This window comes from Protopterus annectens, chromosome 5.part0 (genome assembly GCF_019279795.1).
Source record: "Protopterus annectens isolate FY-2018-M chromosome 5.part0, PAN1.0, whole genome shotgun sequence".
Lineage (NCBI taxonomy): Eukaryota > Metazoa > Chordata > Ceratodontiformes > Protopteridae > Protopterus > Protopterus annectens.
This window is the reverse complement of record NC_056735.1, coordinates 163,421,350-163,441,747: the sequence shown is the minus strand read 5'-3', so window position 1 is coordinate 163,441,747 and position 20,398 is coordinate 163,421,350. Positions and strand designations below refer to the sequence as shown.

At 40.4% G+C, this 20,398-nt stretch overlaps 1 protein-coding gene across 1 annotated transcript in view; it reads left to right on the top strand.

The window, feature by feature from the left end:
* MGAT4A (alpha-1,3-mannosyl-glycoprotein 4-beta-N-acetylglucosaminyltransferase A) overlaps positions 1-20,398 on the top strand; it is a 2,332,896-nt gene that overhangs the window by 2,127,879 nt on the left and 184,619 nt on the right. Inside the window, exon 11 of the mRNA XM_044072194.1 lies at positions 17,910-18,017. Within this exon, the coding sequence (XP_043928129.1) occupies positions 17,910-18,017 (108 nt within the window). The remainder of the gene's footprint in view (positions 1-17,909; positions 18,018-20,398) is intronic.

The window sequence follows — 20,398 nt, the reverse complement described above, 5'->3', positions numbered from 1 at the left end:
AAAATTTTTTTTTTTATTTTTCAAAATACATTTGAATGAATTCCATAGTATTTATACATAACATCTTAAATAGCTATGTGCACTATTTACATTAGCCTGACACTATAACAGATCTTAATGTGTACAGTTACTTTATAAGTATGTCCAATCCATTATCAGAGTGTCTGATCAATTATTGTATAGTGTCAATCAACAATAAGACTTTTCCCCAAGGGTTATTGATAAATGGCTTTGGATAAATTCTTAGTTCTTTAATTTTAATTTCCAATAATGCTGTGGTCTTCAGTAGGCTGTAGACGTCTTCCAAAGTTGGTATTGTGTTTGTATTCCATCCTCTTGTTATACCCTTCCTTGAAATTGCAAATATAGTCCATGGCAGATGCATATTTGACCTATTCAAATGAGGACCTTCGTTCACATTTAATAATACAAGAGCTTTAGTTAAATAACATGATTCATTAAATTTATTTAATTAAATTAGATTATTTAATTAAATTAGATTCTATGAACCTATTAAATAAAGCTTGTAGAAAGTTATTAATATAATTCCAAAATGGCTTAATTTTAACACAGTCAAAGAAAATGTGGTTCCAATCTGCATTGTGTACTTGCTCAAATCTCCAACCTATTCCTTTTATGGAAGAACTAATTTTACTGATTCTGTCTGGGGTTAAGAATGCTTTGTGCAAGCATTTCCAATTGAAAACTTTCAAGTATTGTGTAAAGGATGTATATTTTATCAATAATAAGATATTTGTTTTTAATATCTAAAGTTAACTGTATTGAGTGTCCTTTTGTTATATATTTCCAATATGAGGCTTTGGGTGTTTTATAGTTTATCAATATTTTGTAAAATGTTGAAATACTGTTTCCCATGTCAGTCATTATATATGATTTCATATATGTATTTCGTAAATTTAGGTATTTCTTTAAATGAAGAATTGTTAATTATTCTAATTAAATCTTGTGAATATGACAGAATACTCTGTAAAGTTAGCCAGTCCTGTTGTGGAATTTTGTATGTTGTTTTTATTACTTGTATATCTAAAACTTTTAGTTCTTTGATACATTGGAGCCAACAAACAAATTCTTTCTGTTCCCAGGAATTAATAATTTCACTATATATTTTATGTGGAAAGTTCTTTGCGACTATAAATGGTGTTAAAATATCAAACCAGATTTTTAAATCTATATTTGCATTAATAAAACATGGACATATTTGACTAGCAAGGGGATAACAAAGTGGGATAATACAATTATGATAAACATTGTTGAGAATAAGCACTAGAAGGCTGACGTCTCTTATGCACGGGGACTGTTTGGTCAAATATATGACAGTTAAGTCCAGAAGTCTTGGTATGATACATTTGTCATTTTGAGTGTATAATAGATGTCACCCATAAAAAGAGTTTTTGATTTAGTGGTTAATTTTTCTAACTGGATAAGATATTTTGCATACGGGGGGAGATCAAAAATCATTCTGTAGTTGGCTATAGTGGGGTAATGGGAGGATTAGTTTTCTTGAATGTTACTAGAACTTCAAGCACTTCCAGATTTGTAACAAGTGAAATTTGACAAGAGACAGTAGGGTTGCAGATAAATATGAATGCATCTGCACAGGGGCCAAATGGATCTGAATGCTAAATGGATTAGAGTGGATGCTATTACACTTACCAGAACCAGATACTTTTGTAACTACACAAATGCTAATGGCTAAGGTGGTAAGGAATGCCTCCAGTTGAAACATTTTGTCAGTTAGGCTTTTGGTATTCAGCAATAATTCTTTAATATTATCCAGACTGGAAACTTTAAACCTTAAGAACTCGTGTTCTCATTCACTTAATGAATAAACTCATCAAGGACCTCTCTCTATACGTTTGTAACACAACTGCAGCACATGGCAGAAGGATGAATATTGAACTTGATTACAGTCCTGGAGATTTGTGCCATTTTAATTAGACTCTTTGGATAAATGAGAACCCACTCCTGCATGGTGTTACTGGCACTGGTGAAGTGGAGGGTGAGTAGAAAGACTTTGAGAGCTTTTTGTTGCTACAAAGGGAGCTAGAGAACAAGTTATATAAAGTAAAGAGGTTACAGTGGCAATGCCTTAAGGTTTACTTTTGAATGCTCAGACTGTGACTGTAACTTTTTAGATCTTTGTATCCACAAGGAAGAGAATGGAAGCTATAACACTAGTCTGTTTAAGAAAATATGTTGGAGGAATAACATCTTTCACAGAACGAGCAGGCACCCTGCACATACCAATAAGAATGTCATGAAAGGTTAATTTATGAGAGCCTCTAGGCTGCACAGTAAAGAATCTGATGTCTGTTGTGCTGCAGATAGATCTTATTCCAATTTTAATGAGATAGGTTTCGCTCTGAAGTATCTGACTTTAGAATAACAAGGGCTAAGCCTTATTTTTCTAAGAGCATTATAAGTGAATCCAGACATTCTATCGATTGGTCAGTAAACAGAGATAAAACATGGATGGCATTGACATATACTAGTAACATCAATGTGGTCTATGATGTGATTGAGACATTGGTCTATTTTAAGGGCAGATGACACCATTGGTCAGATCATTGGTGATGTCCCCTCTGTTTTGCTTCACAAATTCCCTGTCTCTGAAGAGGCAGCTTTGTTATGGCCCAAGACGCAAGGAACCATCTGTACATAATAGATCTATGAGAACAGGGACAATGCCGTATGTGCCGTGCTTGCAGTTCTGTATCTGAGAATAGATGTTTAGTACATCAACAATGGGAAAGAGATACCAGCTAAAGTTGTATGCTGATTGCAAGAGTTCTGGTTTGATTTATTAGTCTGTTTTCCAGAAATGTTGTCATTTTATGGTAGGATGACTAACCAAACACTTAGAGTGGATTTTAGAGCATCTTCATGGTATCTGCAAATGTAAATAAGGAATGTATGGTCTCAACACAGGCACAGTCTAGAAGCCCTGATACTAATCATTCCATGCCTGAAAAAAAGAATTCCTGTGGTGGGCTCAGGCCTGCCAGATCAACAGAGGACTGCCTTTCCACAAACCACATCCAAGGCAGACCATCACCACGAACGCCTCAGACCTAGGCGGGGGGCACACATGGAAGGCAAGTGTATCCAAGGCCTATGGTCCCAAGACCAGCTGAATCTACACATAAATCTGAAGGAGATGCTGGCAGTGAAGCATGCAATCGAGGCATTCAAATCATTCCTCCAGCAAGGACCCCTGCTGATAAGGACGGACAATACCACAGTCATGTGGTACATCAACAAACAGGGAGGCACACACTCATACCCTCTATGCCGGATGGCAATGGACCTGTGGAACTTAGGCCTGAATCTCAACATCCAACTGCAGGCCAGATTCGTACCAGGAAAAGAGAATTCACTAGCAGACATCTTAAGCAGAACTACCACGGATGCTCACGAATGGATGCTGCATCCAGACATCTTCAAAACCATAACAAAGAAATGGGGAATGCCAGAGATAGACCTGTTCGCCTCCCCACTGAACCACCAACTGAAGAAATTCTGCTCAAGAGTATACCACCCACAAGCCTGGAGGGTGGACTCCCTTTCTTTCAGCTGGAAGGCCCTGACAGTATATGCCTTTCCACCTCTCCCATTGATGTACAAAGTTCTACTGAAGATCAGAGAGGAACAGCCAAAGGTAATTCTGATGGCTCCAGACTGGCCAAGGCAGCATTGGTACCCGCTACTGAGAAGCATGTCTTGGACGAACTCATGGCCTCTACCTCTATGTCCTTTACTTCTAACACAGAACAACTACAAGACCCTGCATCCAAACTTAAAAACGCTGCAGCTAACTGCTTGGAAAATTGCATAAAACAAAACCGACCTGTTTTATCTCAGAGGGTTAAGGACATTATCCTGGAGGCTCGCAGACCCTCCACAAGGAAAACATATTCAGCCAAATGGAAGAGATTCCTCATTTGGAGTGCAGCAAAGGGAACAAATGTCACACATCCTAGAATACTTAGCAGAACTGTTCCACAATGGCCTGTCCTATTCTTCCATTAAGATTCATGCATCAGCAATCTCAGCAGAGTACAACATGGATCCTCCTGTCTTCTCTCATCCTCTCCTCAGACAATTTTTGAGAGGGATCAAAAATGTGAAACCTCCAAGGAAACCACCTCTACATGCATGGGATCTCAATTTTGTACTAGAAAAATTAACACTTCCCCCTTTTGAACCAGCAGCAACAGCAGACTTACAGTTCTTATCTTGGAAAACTGCCTTCCTGCTAGCAATCACTTCAGCAAGAAGGGTATCCGAGTTACAGGCATTAATGGCAGTGCAGCCTTTCCTTATCTTTCACCAGGATAGAGTGTCTCTGAGAACCAATCCAACTTTTATGCCAAAGATGGTTTCCAGGGTATACTTGAACCAAGCCATTCATTTACCTACATTCTTCCCTAACCCACAGAACAGGGGGGAAAAACTACTACACACCTTGGATGTACACAGACAACTGCGCTACTATCTGGACAGAACTAAAGCCAGCAGAAAAACTGACCAGCTTCTGGTAGCATATGCAACAGGAGTGCAAGGAAAAGCAATTTCAAAACAGACGATCTCAAAATGGATAGGAAATTGCATTCAATTCTGCTACTCATTTCATGGAAAGACAACTCCTGAAAATATCAGGCCTCACTCCACAAGAGCTACAGCCACCACTACAGCTTTCCTACGAGGAGTGGCTACCAAAGACATTTTAGAAGCTGCTACTTGGAGCTCCGTGCATACATTTGCCAAGCATTACAACCTTCCTTTATACTCCAGATCCCGAGCAGGTTTTGCAACTGCAGTTTTACAAGGGATCTTAATTACACCATCATTATCTTAGTGCCTCCTCCCCCAGTTTGGCTATGGTATTCTACCCATATGTTATGACTGCAGATGCATCCTTGAAGGACATAGTACAGTTTTGTACCTACCATAAATGTAGATGTCCGATAGGTATGTATCTGCAGTCAGATTACCCACCCTCCTTCCCCTCTGTGGTATTCCTAGGGTACTTACCCCTCTCTTAGCTAGCTGGGGGAATCTATTATGGTGTATTTGTTTGTATGTATATATGTATATATATTTTTTTATTTCTACTGTTGGGAATTTTCTACTTTTATACAAATTTTAGCCTTCCTAGAGGGCACCTGGCATCTGGGGCAAGAAACACTGAGGAAAATGGCGTCGGCTGATGCCTTTATACCCCAGGAGCTATGACGTCGGGTGAAGTGCGACATCAGCCGAGGCCAGACCCAGACTTTGAAATCCGGCCGACCGAAGGGTTGCCTGAGGCAGGACAACCCATATGTTATGACTGCAGATGCATACCTATCGGACATCTACATTTATGGTAGGTACAAAACTGTACTTTCTGCCAGTGGGGATGGCCGCAGTTAGGGGCACAGTGAATAGATAAGAGGGCGGCTGGAATTTACTACAAGAATCGGGCAAAGGAACCAAGGTATTGTGAACAAACAATTAGAGAATGGAAGGTAATATAATGAGAAGAGGCCAAGGAGATTCTTAAATGAAAGACCTGCACTGGTTGAGTTTTTATTTTAATCTAGAACAGAAGCTGCTGTTAAAAATGGGCTAGTTAGTAGGGCATATAAAATATTGTACGATAACTGTAGGAATCTATCAGAAGAGGTCAGAAAAGATTGGGAAGAGAGATTAGATATGCAGTTCATAAAAGGGTTGGGAGGACATATGTATGCTTCCCAAATATGCAGCAAAATCTAGAAGATTTAGGATTTTTTCTTGGAAGCGTTTGCATAGTCTTAGGCCCCAAACAGACATCAAAAATTTTTTTGTCAGGTACATGGCAAATGTCGGAGGTGTGATGGGGAAGAAAGAGGTAACTAGGAACATACGTTTTAGAAGTGTAATGAGTTGGCAGACTTTAAAATTTCCCTATGGAGTACTGTCAGGAATACTGTGTGAGCAAATGATTGAAACTAAGGATTTTTTTTTAGTTGGGATGCTGGTTCTGAATTGCCTAGGCACACAGTAAAGTCTTATTATATTTAATTCTGGTACCTGCCAAAAAGCAATTACTAGAAAATGGAAGTCAAAGTCTAAACCAACTGTGCTGAAGAAATCTAAGTGGGATCTTTAGAAAAGGGTATGAGTGAATTAAATAGAAAAAAATGGAAACTGTGGGACCAGTACATGCAGAGTAATGTTTTGGAGGAGGAGGAGTGAGGTTTAAGGGAAGGCAGGAATTGAGCAATTTATGTAACGCTGGATTGATGATAGCTGTACAAAAAATGTATTATAGAATGTTTGTAACTAGGAACATATTAATATGGTTTGTTTTCATTCACATAAATGATGTTTCTCTTTGTCTTAAGTGATAACTAAATAAGGTGTTAAAATTATTTAATAAATTGCCTTGGAAAAGGAGGAGGATGACAACAGCTGTATGTTTTAAAATGTGTCTCAACTCTAAACTGCTAGTACGTTCACCTTCACAACTAGCTGGTGTTAAGTATGTTTTGCATGAATTCAGCAAACTCATAATATAGTTATTGATTTCTGATTATCAGTAAGAGCTGTAAATAATGAGTAATTGGTTTAGGAGTAATCCCTGAATGTAGAGGAGTTGTTAGGGGACCACAAAGCAAGGTTTCAGGGAGAAAAACATGGCCATATTTTTTTCCTCAAAACTTTTTTTTTATTTTTCAAATACATTTGAATGAATTCCATAGTATTTATACATAACATCTTAAATAACTATGTACACTATTTACATTAGCCTGACACTATAACAGATCTTAATGTGTACAGTTACTTTATAAGTATGTCCAATCCATTATCAGAGTGTCTGATCAATTATTGTATAGTGTCAATCAACAATAAGACTTTTCCCCAAGGGTTATTGATAAATGGCTTTGGATAAATTCTTAGTTCTTTAATTTTAATTTCCAATAATGCTGTAGTCTTCAGTAGGCTGTAGACGTCTTCCAAAGTTGGTATTGTGTTTGTATTCCATCCTCTTGTTATACCCTTCCTTGAAATTGCAAATATAGTCCATAGCAGATGCATATTTGACCTATTCAAATGAGGACCTTCGTTCACATTTAATAATACAAGAGCTTTAGTTAAATAACATGATTCATTAAATGTATTTAATTAAATTAGATTATTTAATTAAATTAGATTCTATGAACCTATTAAATAAAGCTTGTAGAAAGTTATTAATATAATTCCAAAATGGCTTAATTTTAACACAGTCAAAGAAAATGTGGTTCCAATCTGCATTGTGTACTTGCTCAAATCTCCAACCTATTCCTTTTATGGAAGAACTAATTTTACTGATTCTGTCTGGGGTTAAGAATGCTCTGTGCAAGCATTTCTAATTGAAAACTTTCAAGTATTGTGTAAAGGATGTATATTTTATCAATAATAAGATATTTGTTTTTAATATCTAAAGTTAACTGTATTGAGTGTCCTTTTGTTATATATTTCCAATATGAGGTTTTGGGTGTTGTTTTATAGTTTATCAATATTTTGTAAAATGTTGAAATACTGTTTCCCATGTCAGTCATTATATATGATTTCATATATGTATTTCGTAAATTTAGGTATTTCTTTAAATGAAGAATTGTTAATTATTCTAATTAAATCTTGTGAATATGACAGAATACTCTGTAAAGTTAGCCAGTCCTGTTGTGGAATTTTGTATGTTGTTTTTATTACTTGTATATCTAAAACTTTTAGTTCTTTGATACATTGGAGCCAACAAACAAATTCTTTCTGTTCCCAGGAATTAATAATTTCACTATATATTTTATGTGGAAAGTTCTTTGCGACTATAAATGGTGTTAAAATATCAAACCAGATTTTTAAATCTATATTTGCATTAATAAAACATGGACATATTTGACTAGCAAGGGGATAACAAAGTGGGATAATACAATTATGATAAACATTGTTGAGAATAAGCACTAGAAGGCTGACGTCTCTTATGCACGGGGACTGTTTAGTCAAATATATGACAGTTAAGTCCAGAAGTCTTGGTATGATACATTTGTCATTTTGAGTGTATAATAGATGTCACCCATAAAAAGAGTTTTTGATTTAGTGGTTAATTTTTCTAACTGGATAAGATATTTTGCATACTGGGGGGAGATCAAAAATGGCATTCTGTAGTTGGCTATAATTGGGTAATGGGAGGATTAGTTTTCTTGAATGTTACTAGAACTTCAAGCACTTCCAGATTTGTAACAAGTGAAATTTGACAAGAGACAGTAGGGTTGCAGATAAATATGAATGCATCTGCACAGGGGCCAAATGGATCTGAATGCTAAATGGATTAGAGTGGATGCTATTACACTTACCAGAACCAGATACTTTTGTAACTACACAAATGCTAATGGCTAAGGTGGTAAGGAATGCCTCCAGTTGAAACATTTTGTCAGTTAGGCTTTTGGTATTCAGCAATAATTCTTTAATATTATCCAGACTGGAAACTTTAAACCTTAAGAACTCGTGTTCTCATTCACTTAATGAATAAACTCATCAAGGACCTCTCTCTATACGTTTGTAACACAACTGCAGCACATGGCAGAAGGATGAAATATTGAACTTGATTACAGTCCTGGAGATTTGTGCCATTTTAATTAGACTCTTTGGATAAATGAGAACCCACTCCTGCATGGTGTTACTGGCACTGGTGAAGTGGAGGGTGAGTAGAAAGACTTTGAGAGCTTTTTGTTGCTACAAAGGGAGCTAGAGAACAAGTTATATAAAGTAAAGAGGTTACAGTGGCAATGCCTTAAGGTTTACTTTTGAATGCTCAGACTGTGACTGTAACTTTTTAGATCTTTGAATCCACAAGGAAGAGAATGGAAGCTATAACACTAGTCTGTTTAAGAAAATATGTTGGAGGAATAACAGGCACCCTGCACATAGAATGTCATGAAAGGTTAATTTATGAGAGCCTCTAGGCTGCACAGTAAAGAATCTGATGTCTGTTGTGCTGCAGATAGATCTTATTCCAATTTTAATGAGATAGGTTTCGCTCTGAAGTATCTGACTTTAGAATAACAAGGGCTAAGCCTTATTTTTCTAAGAGCATTATAAGTGAATCCAGACATTCTATCGATTGGTCAGTAAACAGAGATAAAACATGGATGGCATTGACATATACTAGTAACATCAATGTGGTCTATGATGTGATTGAGACATTGGTCTATTTTAAGGGCAGATGACACCATTGGTCAGATCATTGGTGATGTCCCCTCTGTTTTGCTTCACAAATTCCCTGTCTCTGAAGAGGCAGCTTTGTTATGGCCCAAGACGCAAGGAACCATCTGTACATAATAGATCTATGAGAACAGGGACAATGCCGTATGTGCCGTGCTTGCAGTTCTGTATCTGAGAATAGATGTTTAGTACATCCAACAATAGGAAAGAGATACCAGCTAAAGTTGTATGCTGATTGCAAGAGTTCTGGTTTGATTTATTAGTCTGTTTTCCAGAAATGTTGTCATTTTTATGGTAGGATGACTAACCAAACACTTAGAGTGGATTTTAGAGCATCTTCATGGTATCTGCAAATGTAAATAAGGAATGCACTGGCTAAACTTAAACATGTAGCTGAGTTTCCTGGACATTTCTTTAAGTTTGTTGTGTTTTAGCTGCTCACTAGGAGTCCGAGGGGTGGTGATGTTAAGAATTTCACTGAGAAGGCAGAGACCATATGGATAGTGGAAATGCAACTTAATAAAGACTATAGCTTGAATGCCATGGTTCTTTCAAGACCTTTGCTGAACACCAGGAGATTAGTTTATTGACTAACTGTTTTTTATCATGTGATCTGATGTCTCTTTCATTCACCCTCATGACAGGGTCTGGGATCTGGCTTGGCCACTTTACACAGACTTGAATCCAACTCTCAAGCTCCTCCCTCATACCCACAATATCCTGCATCCACCCAACGACCTCAAATCTCGTTTGCCACTCCAGCGAGTCAGACACAGATTACTCTCTCTCAAGGGTTGGGTAGTGTTTGCTAGTTCCTCTTCACATCGTAAGTGCCTTTGGCAGTATTGTCTTCCTCCCTCTGTCTAGTGTGTGTGTGTGTGTGTGTGTGTGTGTGTGTGTGTGTGTGTGTGTGTGTGTGTATGTGTTAGTGCGAGCTCCTCTCCTTTTCTTCCTGTAGTTAAAAAAAAAAAAAAAAAGTTTCACTTTCTTCTTAATCTTCCAGTGTTAAAGTTAACTAGTAGTAGTTTCTGTAGTTTTGTAGTTTTTATTGCTCTAGATCTTATCTGTGCTCTTTAATCTCTTGTGTTCCTGTTCTGTTCTTCTGCTTTCCTGTCAGTTGGTTTTTGGTGAGCTCTTGTTATGTCCAACAAGTCGGTTCCTGGGTTTAAGTGATGGACTTCATGTGGGCACAAAATCCACAAACAGGATGCCTACAAGGAGTGCGTGTATTGCCTGGGAGCCAATCACTAAAAAGCTGAATGTTCCATCTATGCTGCCTTTAACCCTCGGGCTTTGGCAGACAGACTGAACAAACTTATTCTTAGGGGACCTTCTTCCTTCCTCGTCTGAGGCTCAGACCCCTACCTTGGCTGCTGCTGCTGCTTCTCCTTCGGCTAAGGAGTCAAAGAAGTGGTCCCTGCCTGCCTCCCCAAGGGACTCTGTCTCTGTTAAGAAGCCAAAGAAGTTGGTGGATTCAACCCCTTCGGATCTACAGAAATCTGCTCCCTGTTCTGATACTATGGTTTCTTCAGAACCAGGGGAGACTGTTTCTGTTTCCCAGACTCCTGTGTCGGCTTCTACTTTGGATCCTATACCTCTGGATCTGAGGACCTTGACTCAGTCTCCGGTCCTGTCCTCTAAGTCTATGTACTCTTGGCCCCCCTTGTCAGCTTCTTCCAGGTCCTCGAGAAGCTTGTCCAAGGTGGACATGGACAGGATAGTGAGGAGGTTACTTAAGACCCAGATGTAATGGAGGTAGTTCGTGTTCCATCCCCTGTCAGATCTGTGAGCTACCCGGGTCACTCTATCTAGAGTCCTTCTCCAATCTGTCCCCCAGCTTTGGAGCCTAGAGATTCAGGACTGCCAAACATGTCAGACTCTCTTGCGCTGAGGTCATTAAACTATCTAGCAAATTTCAATTGGCTCCAGAGGGATCTGGTTAAGGAACTTACAGCTTCTCTCTCAGAATCCATGTCTGCAGAGGAATTCAAGAAAGTTTCTTCCAAGCTGGCCACTCTTTCATCCATCACCAATTCTTCGATGAGGTTAATATCCCATACCATGGAGGGTACCTCAAGAGCAGCTGGTTCAGGACTTTCCCGAAGGAGGCATGCCTGTATGATGCTGTGTGATTTTGCAGAGCCTTTCAAGGCGTCGTTTGCCAGTGTCCCTTACGATGGCTCCTCCCTTTTTGGGACTTCGATTAGATACACCCTCACCAGCAGCAAAAAAGATGTGAAGACCTTTTCTGCTGTTGGAATCTAGTTTTCCACCCCACAAAGGTATTTTTCCAGAAACCAGTGTGGGGGGCAAGAAATGAGGTTCTGCAAATCCCAAGGGCCTTTCCAGGACCCGCGCAGAGAACCCTCTTCTAGAGGCAGAGGAGGAGGGTTTGATAGTAGACTCTGCCCCAGAGGCAGACAGAGTCTGTAAAACCAGGGCTTTAGGGAACCCCCTTCTGATAAGCCCTGCCAGTACTCCTGAGGCGCTAGCCGCCTGTCCGTCTCTGGAGGTAGTCAGGGGTCAATTAGCTTTGCACCCCAAAGCCTGGAACCAATTGACTCAAAACTGTTTGTTGCTAAGCATAATATCCAGAGGTTATTATATTCCCTTTTCTCTTCCCCCTGTGAAGTCAAGAAGTCTCGTAGACATGCCACCTGGTCAATCGGAGCAGGCAGCACAGGAAATACAACAGCTGCTACAAAAAAGAGTCATCCAGGAGGTCCCAGCCAAACAGAAAAGATTCGGAACCTACTCCCATTTGTTTTACATACTAAAAAAGACAGGGGACCTAAGACCCATTCTGGATCTCAGCAAGTTAAACAAGTACGTAAAGAAAGTGAGGTTCTGAATGGTTACTGTTCAGTCAATTCTGCCATTGTTGCACAAGGGTGACTGGATGTGCTCGATACATCTCAAGGACGCGTACTACCACATCAAAATAGACAGATGCTGCAGGAGATATCTGTGCTTCCAGCTGGGAGTCAATCATTACCAGTTCAGAGCACTGCCCTTTGGACTCCACACAGCCCCCCGGATGTTCACCAAATGGATGGCGGTGGTAGCCACTCACCTGAGGCTCAAGGGATTTCAGGTGTTTCCATACTTAGATGAGTGGCTCCTAGCTTCCCTCATGAAGCATCGACTGATTCAAGCCAGGGACTACTTACTCCAGTTAGCACAATCCCTGGGCATCACCATAAACATGAGCAAGTCCAATCTTATGCCAATTCAGAACCTAGGGTTCATAGGTATACAGCTCAATACCAGACAGCAGATAGCCTCTTTCCCCCTACACCGGGTAACCTTTCTGAGAAATCAAGTCCAGCAGTTGTTGGCCAATTAAGCCCCCTCCACTCAGTTGATCTTGCAGGTCTTGGGGTCCATGTCTGCAACACTCCTATTAGTTCCACTGGCCAGGTTTTTCATGCAGGTTCTACAGTGGACTCTAGCCAATCGGTCCATTCTGTCTCGGCTCTTGTCCCTTCGCATAAAATTGACTCCCATCTGCAAACATCACGTCAGTCGGTGGGTTCATTCTGACAATGTTATCCTCCGCAGACCCTTTTCCAGCAATCCTCCAATAGCCGCTGTGACCACGGATGCTTCCCAGTTCAGGTGAGTGAACATTATAATGGGGAGATGGTCCAAGGCATGTGGTCGACTTCCAAGACCAGTTTGCATTATCAATGTCCTAGAGATGAGAGCTGTCCTTCTAACATTGCAAGCCTTCCGGAGTGTTCTCTCTCTGGGGACTATTGCAGAACACACCAACAACATGTCTGTTATCTGGTACATCAGCAAGCAAGGAGGAACCCATTCTTCCCCTCTGTGCAGGGAGGCCATGAGTGTGGGAGGGAGTGATTTCTTCAGACTGCCTTCTAATTGCAATGCACATCCCAGGGAAAACCAACAATCTGGCCAACAGACTCAGCAGGTCTCTTCTGATTCCGCATGAGTGGTCCCTCAACCAGTCAGTAGCAAATATGATCTTCAGCAGTTGGGGTCAGCCTTGCTGCAACCTCTTTGCCTCTCCCCTCAACAACAAACGCAGCAGGTTTTTTTCTCTGATCCATCTTCTGGGGGAGTCCCTGAGGGACTCTCTAGTCCACAATTGGTACCCAGGACTCCTGTATGCTTACCCCGCTCTCCCAGTCATTCCCAAATTTCTTCAGAAGGCAAGCAGATTGAAGAGTTCAGTCATCCTCATTGCCCCCTTCTGGCCTTGCCAAGTGTGGTTCCCCTTCCTATGGTCTCAACTGAAGTATCCTTCCTGGATACTGAAGCCCACTCAGGATCTCCTCTCTCACCCGTTGGGGATTCATCACCCAAATCATCAAACCCTGAAATTGACTGCTTGGATTCTCCAGTTCTGACCTTGATCAGGCAGTCCATGCTTCAGTCCCCAGTACAAATGATTCTTCTAGCATTGCAAAAGGCCTCCACTAAGGGTTTACAATATCTAGTGGAAGAGATTCATTATTTGGGCTGCCAACAGGAACATTGATCCATTCTCTGGACCTGTTTCAGATGTGTTACTGTTTCTTTCTACCCTTTTCAATGAGAGTACTAGCTTTTCAACTATTAAGCTACAGTTAGTTGCTGTTTCTTATTTTCACATGGCTAGTCAAGCTCATTCCTTGTTCATGTTTAGATTATGTAAATCCTTCATGAAGGGCCTTTTCTTATTGAGGTCCCCCATTAGGGATCCTTCTCCTCCTTGGGACCTTACCCTGGTGCTGCAGGCATTGACACAGGGCCCCTTTTAAACCTGCAGCTACTTGCGATATGAAGTGTCTATCCTGGAAAACAGCTCTCTTGATGGCCGTCACTTCTGCCAAGAGGATTTCTGAGCTTCAAGCTCTGTCTTCTAAGTCTCCTTACATATTGTTCCATAGGGATAGCGTGTCCTTGCGCACTAATCCATCCTTTATGCCTAAAGTGGCTACAGAAAGTAATATCAATCAGTCCATTCAACATCCAGTGTTCTTTTTCAATTTTTCAAATGAAGTAGAGTATGTTCTTCACCTTTTAGGTGTTCGTAGACAGCTCCATTTTTATTTACACAGGACCAAGCAACACAGAAAATCTGACTGATCTTTTTATAGCCTTTTCTTCGAATAGTCTTGGACAAGCAGTGTCGAAAGTTACCTTGGCAAAATGGATGTCTGATTGCATTTCCTTCATTTATTCTTCCAGAGGGTTGCTGTTACCTAAACACCCTACTGCATCCGCCCACTTTGTCAGCATTCTATGCCAGGACCTCTATTGATATTTGTGCGGCAGTTACATGGTCTAATAATTACACCTTTGTGTCTCATTACAAGTTGGATGTTATTTCCAGGAGCAGGTCTTCCTTTGGCGTGATGGTGCTCCGACATGTGCTTCCATGAAGGCCAGCCAAAGTTCTCGTATCTGGGGACTCTAACCCTGTCATGAGGGTGAATGAAGGAGACATCAGATTTAAAGGTTATGTCTTACCATAACTTGGCATCAATGTTGCCCTCCTTCATTCATCCTCACTTTCCCATCCAACTATCCCCTTGCCTTTTTTCTTGAGGAACCTGGATAAGCTCAGAACTGTTAAGTCCTGTGTCTGAGCCTCTTCTGCCTGTCTTTTGTGCCCGAGTGTGGCATGACTGGATTTGGCAAACTTGATCTGAGGTAGTTGGGTGGATGCAGGGTATTATGGGTATGAGGTAGGAGCTTGAGATTCAGAAGCAAGTCTGTAGAAAGTGGCTGAGTTGGATCCAAGACTCTGCTGTGAGGATGAGTGAAGGAAGACAACACAGATGCCAAGTTATGGTAAGACATAACTTTTTATTTGTTGGTGTTAGTACGTCTTTCTGCTTCAGTGTTTTGTATTGTATTGGTATGATGAAGAGTTTGCTGGCTTGAAAGCGCTTACCAAATATTCAATTTTATGTTTTTAGTTGTGTTTAGTTGGGTATTCTTTTACTACTTTTTCATATTGAGAGTTTGTGTTTATCCAACTTTAGGCTGCATCTGTTGTTTTTTAATTTCTCTATGTACAATTGCAGCTATGATGTAGTATCTCTTATACCTACCGGAATGTCAGGTACAGTAGTATTACCAAGCTTAGCACATTATACACTACAGTGACCTGCAGCAAACCCAAACCTCTCAAGCTTTAGCAGCTCATATTACTAGTAATTAGAGATTCTGATATTCTGATATATAACATATACATGTAGTAAACACAAACACACCCACTTGTGGTGTCTGTGGGTGGGTGGTGCTCTATACTGAGTAGTTCATTCTCACCACATTGACTATTCAATATATTGAGTACGTGAAGTTTAAAAGCAGTCTACAGATCAAGACTACAGCAACCACCACATATAGTTTACAAATAGCTAAACCTTAGGTATAAAACATGAAAAATAAAAACAAATCCTCCCCTGCACTCCCACACAACCACTGCATTAAATATAGTAACTCTGAGATAACAACAGTGGAGAAAAAGGCAAATGGCCTTCATCCCACTGTGTGCAATCTCTCACAGCACGCATACACAGCCATGAGCCACAAGCAATGAAAGTGAATTCACTTACACTGCTCAAAATAAACTGGATGCAGATGGTGTGCACACATAGATATGATACATTTTGATTTAATACAGACAGAAACAACTTTGATCATCTGCATCTAAATAAATCAAATAAAATAAAAACTGTGTGTGTGTGTGTGTGTGTGTGTGTGTGTGTGTGTGTGTGTGTGTGTGTGTAGAACACTACATAGAGTAGTAAGGGGTCACTGACTGAAACACTGGAAGAGGACAGATGCTGAGGGCTATGTAGTGACAAAAAACTGTTAGGTTTGTAAAGATTGCTTATACTATGACTCTCTATTTTAAGAAACATTTAGGCTATATCTCTTAGATGGCTAAATGTATTTTTAATAGAAATTACCAAATTACTGGTCTTTAGGATTTAGAAAGTGTACAAAACCTTATATAAAAATGAAAAGTACGACAAGCTGTTGCATCTGCTGAAACCTTTGTGCACGTCTTTTGTTACAGTGCTTTTGCATTAGGAATATTCCAGTATGTATTGGAATCCACAACCAATTCTTGTTTAGAATGTTTCCCATCCCAAACATATTGTTTCATTTATATTTTCTAGATATGCTCATCAGTATATTTGCTTTGCCATCAGATGTATCCTTGCTGGTTTTGTTAATTTTATTGTCCCATACTGAACTCTGCAATCGGTCCTATCTTATGGCACATCTGGTATTTTATGGTTCTTAACAGCCTGAGTAGACTTTAATGGAACTGCTATGGAGGTACAGTTAGAAGGGGCAAAGCACAATATGGGGTAGGAAAGTAGCTGCAACTGCCCACTTCATTACTTCTCTGTAACCAGTGTCCTACTCTCCTCCCTGGTTGGAGGAGTGTAAATGGATATTGTTTGCTTTTGAAAATTATAAAACGTTAATATTGAAGTACTAGTGAGAGGAGGTTAGCTTAAATGTTCTCTGATACAAGACCTTTTCCAGTAAATTTATAAGGTCAGAATATGACCTATGCAGCACAGACTCAGCAGCAACAGTGGCAGTAGGTAAGTAGCTTTTCCTTCAGCACGCTTAGCCTCTGCTTAGTCTGAAGATGGGGTGTGGAGCAGATTTGCTGTCAGTTTAAGTTAACATAGTCTGGTGCATGTATTTGTTCTGAGGACCAAGTGTGTTAACAAATCAGAGTTTCGTTAGCAGCTACGTCTTCGCCCAACTCAGACTGATATTGCTGGTGGCACTGGCAGCCTGCAGCAGGGATGGACACTGCCATTAGGTGCATCTCAGAGTGAATGACTGTGTGACCAACTTAATCCAGTTCACTGTCAGGGTGCAAGATTGGTATTTCTTGCATAAGTATTCTTTACAGGTATCCATGTGATACTAGCCGTTTGGAGGCAGCAGTAAAGAATGTGGTACACTGGATGGCATGTGTATTCATGGTAATTCAAGAGGAGAGCATTCCACTATGCTAGCATTGTTTGTTGTTTGTCTTTCGGCTTTTCCCAGTTAGGGGTTGCCACAGCGGAACTCCGGTCCGCTAATGATTGGCAGTTGTTTTTTATGGTGTCGAGTTGCGAGCCTGACGCCCAACCTTCAACGAAGGCATGCCCATTCAACGCATGTCTTTCGAATGCCCACTTGACCGCGGGGAGGACATGCAGACTCCACACAGAAGGCACTCCCAACCCAAGCCGAGAATCGAACGGGAGAACCTCTTACTGTGAGGCAACAACGCTACCGCTGCACCACCTCGGAAGTCTCCACTATGCTAGCATTAATCCTGACAAATTTTCATGGAGTGCTTTCTTGTCCAGAGTGTGTCTGCTGCCTGATATTAAGCAGGAACACCATTAGACAGGCTATCAGGAGCAGAAAGGAGGAATGCAGAAATGCTCTTTGTTTTTGTAGATTTGTAGATGCATGGTCGCAGTTAATTGTCTATTGTTATCAGAAGTTGTTACAACTAAATATAGTTGTAACAAGCATGTAATTATTAACCACAAAATTTACATTGCTGCAAAAAAGTTTTATATGTAGTGGTGGTGGTGACTTTAAGGGTAAACACTAAAATAATTGCTGCTTTTGCTGTATTTACTGCTTCATCCTTTTTGTTTCCTTTTAAGAAACATTGTGATCGACAGAAGTCTAATCTTCGAATCCGCTTTAGGCCTTCTCTTTTCCAACATGTTGGACTACATTCTTCTTTGGCAGGGAAGATCCAGAAACTTACAGTAAGTCGCTTAAATGTTTCTTTAATAAAAAAAAATATATTGATTTTGCATTGTACAAAGCTTAGAAAGGTTTGGATATCACGTGCAGAATTATTGTTTGCTTAAGTATGATAACACGGCCATTTTTTTTCCTTCCAGAAAAGGATTTCAGAAACTGCAAAATGAGACTAAATACTGACAGTTAAATCTGTTTGTAAATGTTGTTTTGAAAACTTGTTGGTGTCTCTTTGCCCTGGCCATGGCTGAAAACTGTTTGGACCCATTCACTTATCAAGTAAATAAATCTAGAATACCATAAAGCGAGCCAACCTCAGAGTAAGCTCACAGCATTGACTCTCAGATATGCTAGTAGTAGGCCATGAAACTGCCAAAGCAGGATTTCCCTTGCTGAAAACCTTTATATATGAAGGTTGCATCCAGGTACCATCAGACAAGTTTGAATTTACTTTTTATATTGTATTGTAAGTGTTGCCTTTCTTTTGATGCAGGTGTTCTAGTTTTAACTGTCGAACCCTCTATGATAAGGGGCAGTGTCAGTTGTGATTGCTTGCATACGCATCACTTTGTGTGACACAAGCACACCTGCGCACTTTATCTCCAAAAAGCTGACTGGATACCTGATGTTGCCAGTAGTATTACAGTTTCTTGGTACCAGTTGCTCAGAGTGATTAGATACATTTACTGCCAGAACTATTTTATATTTTATTTTTTTATATTTGTGAAAGCATTATGTACTCCCACACTTCCATGTTAGTGTATTCTGCCCTTATAGGTTCATAGGTTTATACTAGGCTATCTGCCCTAGGGCATTTATAAGCCTAGCCCAAAGTTTTTAAGTTTGAAGGGTACTATGCCCATTATTTTACTCTGTCCAGCAGTGACACTGAGGTGATCCTCTCCCATCCATTGGTCAAGATTTCTCTTGAACAGGGGCAGCGAGGTGCTCTGCCTCACATGTAGTTCCACAGCATAGGTCTCTGGGTGATGAATCTGTCCCTCCACGCCCTATTTATAACTGTGTTAAGGTTTAAGTCTCTTCCTCTTGTATTTCTTATGGATTTAGATTTTTGAGGTGGAGCATGTCCATCAATTCCGGGTTAGACATGGCCTTGTATGTCAGGCACAGGTCACCTCTGAGCAACTGAATAGAGCTGGAGTTCCTGCAGTCGGGCAGCATAAGACATGAGACCTTTTATCCCTTTGGTGAGGAACTTTGGCCTTTGCTGCAGGTATCGGAATGGGGCATTGTAATCATTGGTCTGATGAGTGATGAGTACAGGGGAACAATGACCTCCCTTGATCTAGATGTGAATCCCTTCATGATCAGGTGGGCAATGTAGAAGGTTTTCCTAACTACCTTGGCAACGTGAGTGTCAAATGAAAGGTTACTGTCAACCTGGGAACCCAGATCCCTGATAACCTCTTCTGTGCTTAGTGGATTGCCACCTATATGGTAGCTAGTAACCTTGTTTTTCTGAAGGGTATGACTATGCATTTAACTTTAGGCCATGGCTCTGGCACCAGTTATCCGTTTCTATGAGACCCTTCTGAAGGATATCTGTGTCTGATGTGTTTTCAACTATGGCGCCCAGTTTGCAGTCATCTGCAAACTTTGTCAGCCATAATCCTCCTGTGTTTGCCTGTACTTCTGAAAAGTAGATGCCGAACAAGAGGGGCCCAGGACTGAGCCTGTGGGACACCAAGTCTGACATGGCGCCAGCCACTCTGACCCTGTGGGTTCTGTCACTTAGCCAGTTTGCAACCCATCTTGTGACGTATGGGTTTACATTTAAGTTGGTGAGTTTTTCTATGATACCCGAGTGATATATGATGGAAATGTAAGAGTAGCCTTCTTAGACTGATTGGTCACACTTCTGGTGCTGTCCACAGGGAATCTGGATAACATCTACAAAAATGTAATGACAAAAGACAGTATCAGAGATGGTGCCCCCGAAAAAAATCACAAATCAGCAACAGCCTTCATAAATGCTTGATAGTTGTCAGATGAACCATAGAAAGTACCGACTGTCTGTTGCAAACGTTTATATAACTGTAGCACTCATTCACACAGTGCATAAAGGTCATTATGCATAGGGCATTACACAGACTCCTTAAAAAAAGAAACGGAATGCTTTAATTGGGGGAGAGCATCTTTCTGTGAAGGAGACCTGTGTACCCCCCCCCATCTTCATGTAATAATTTCCAGGGTCACCATATCTTTGGAGAAGTGCATATACTATTCTTCCTATTTATCCAGTCCAACTTTTGGAGCCTTGAGTTGCTTCTCTGATCAGAGCCAGCAAAAGTTGTGATGCAGGCAAAACATTTTCTCTCCCATAATGCATCATATTGTGAAGTTTCCCCAGATCTTATTTGCCACC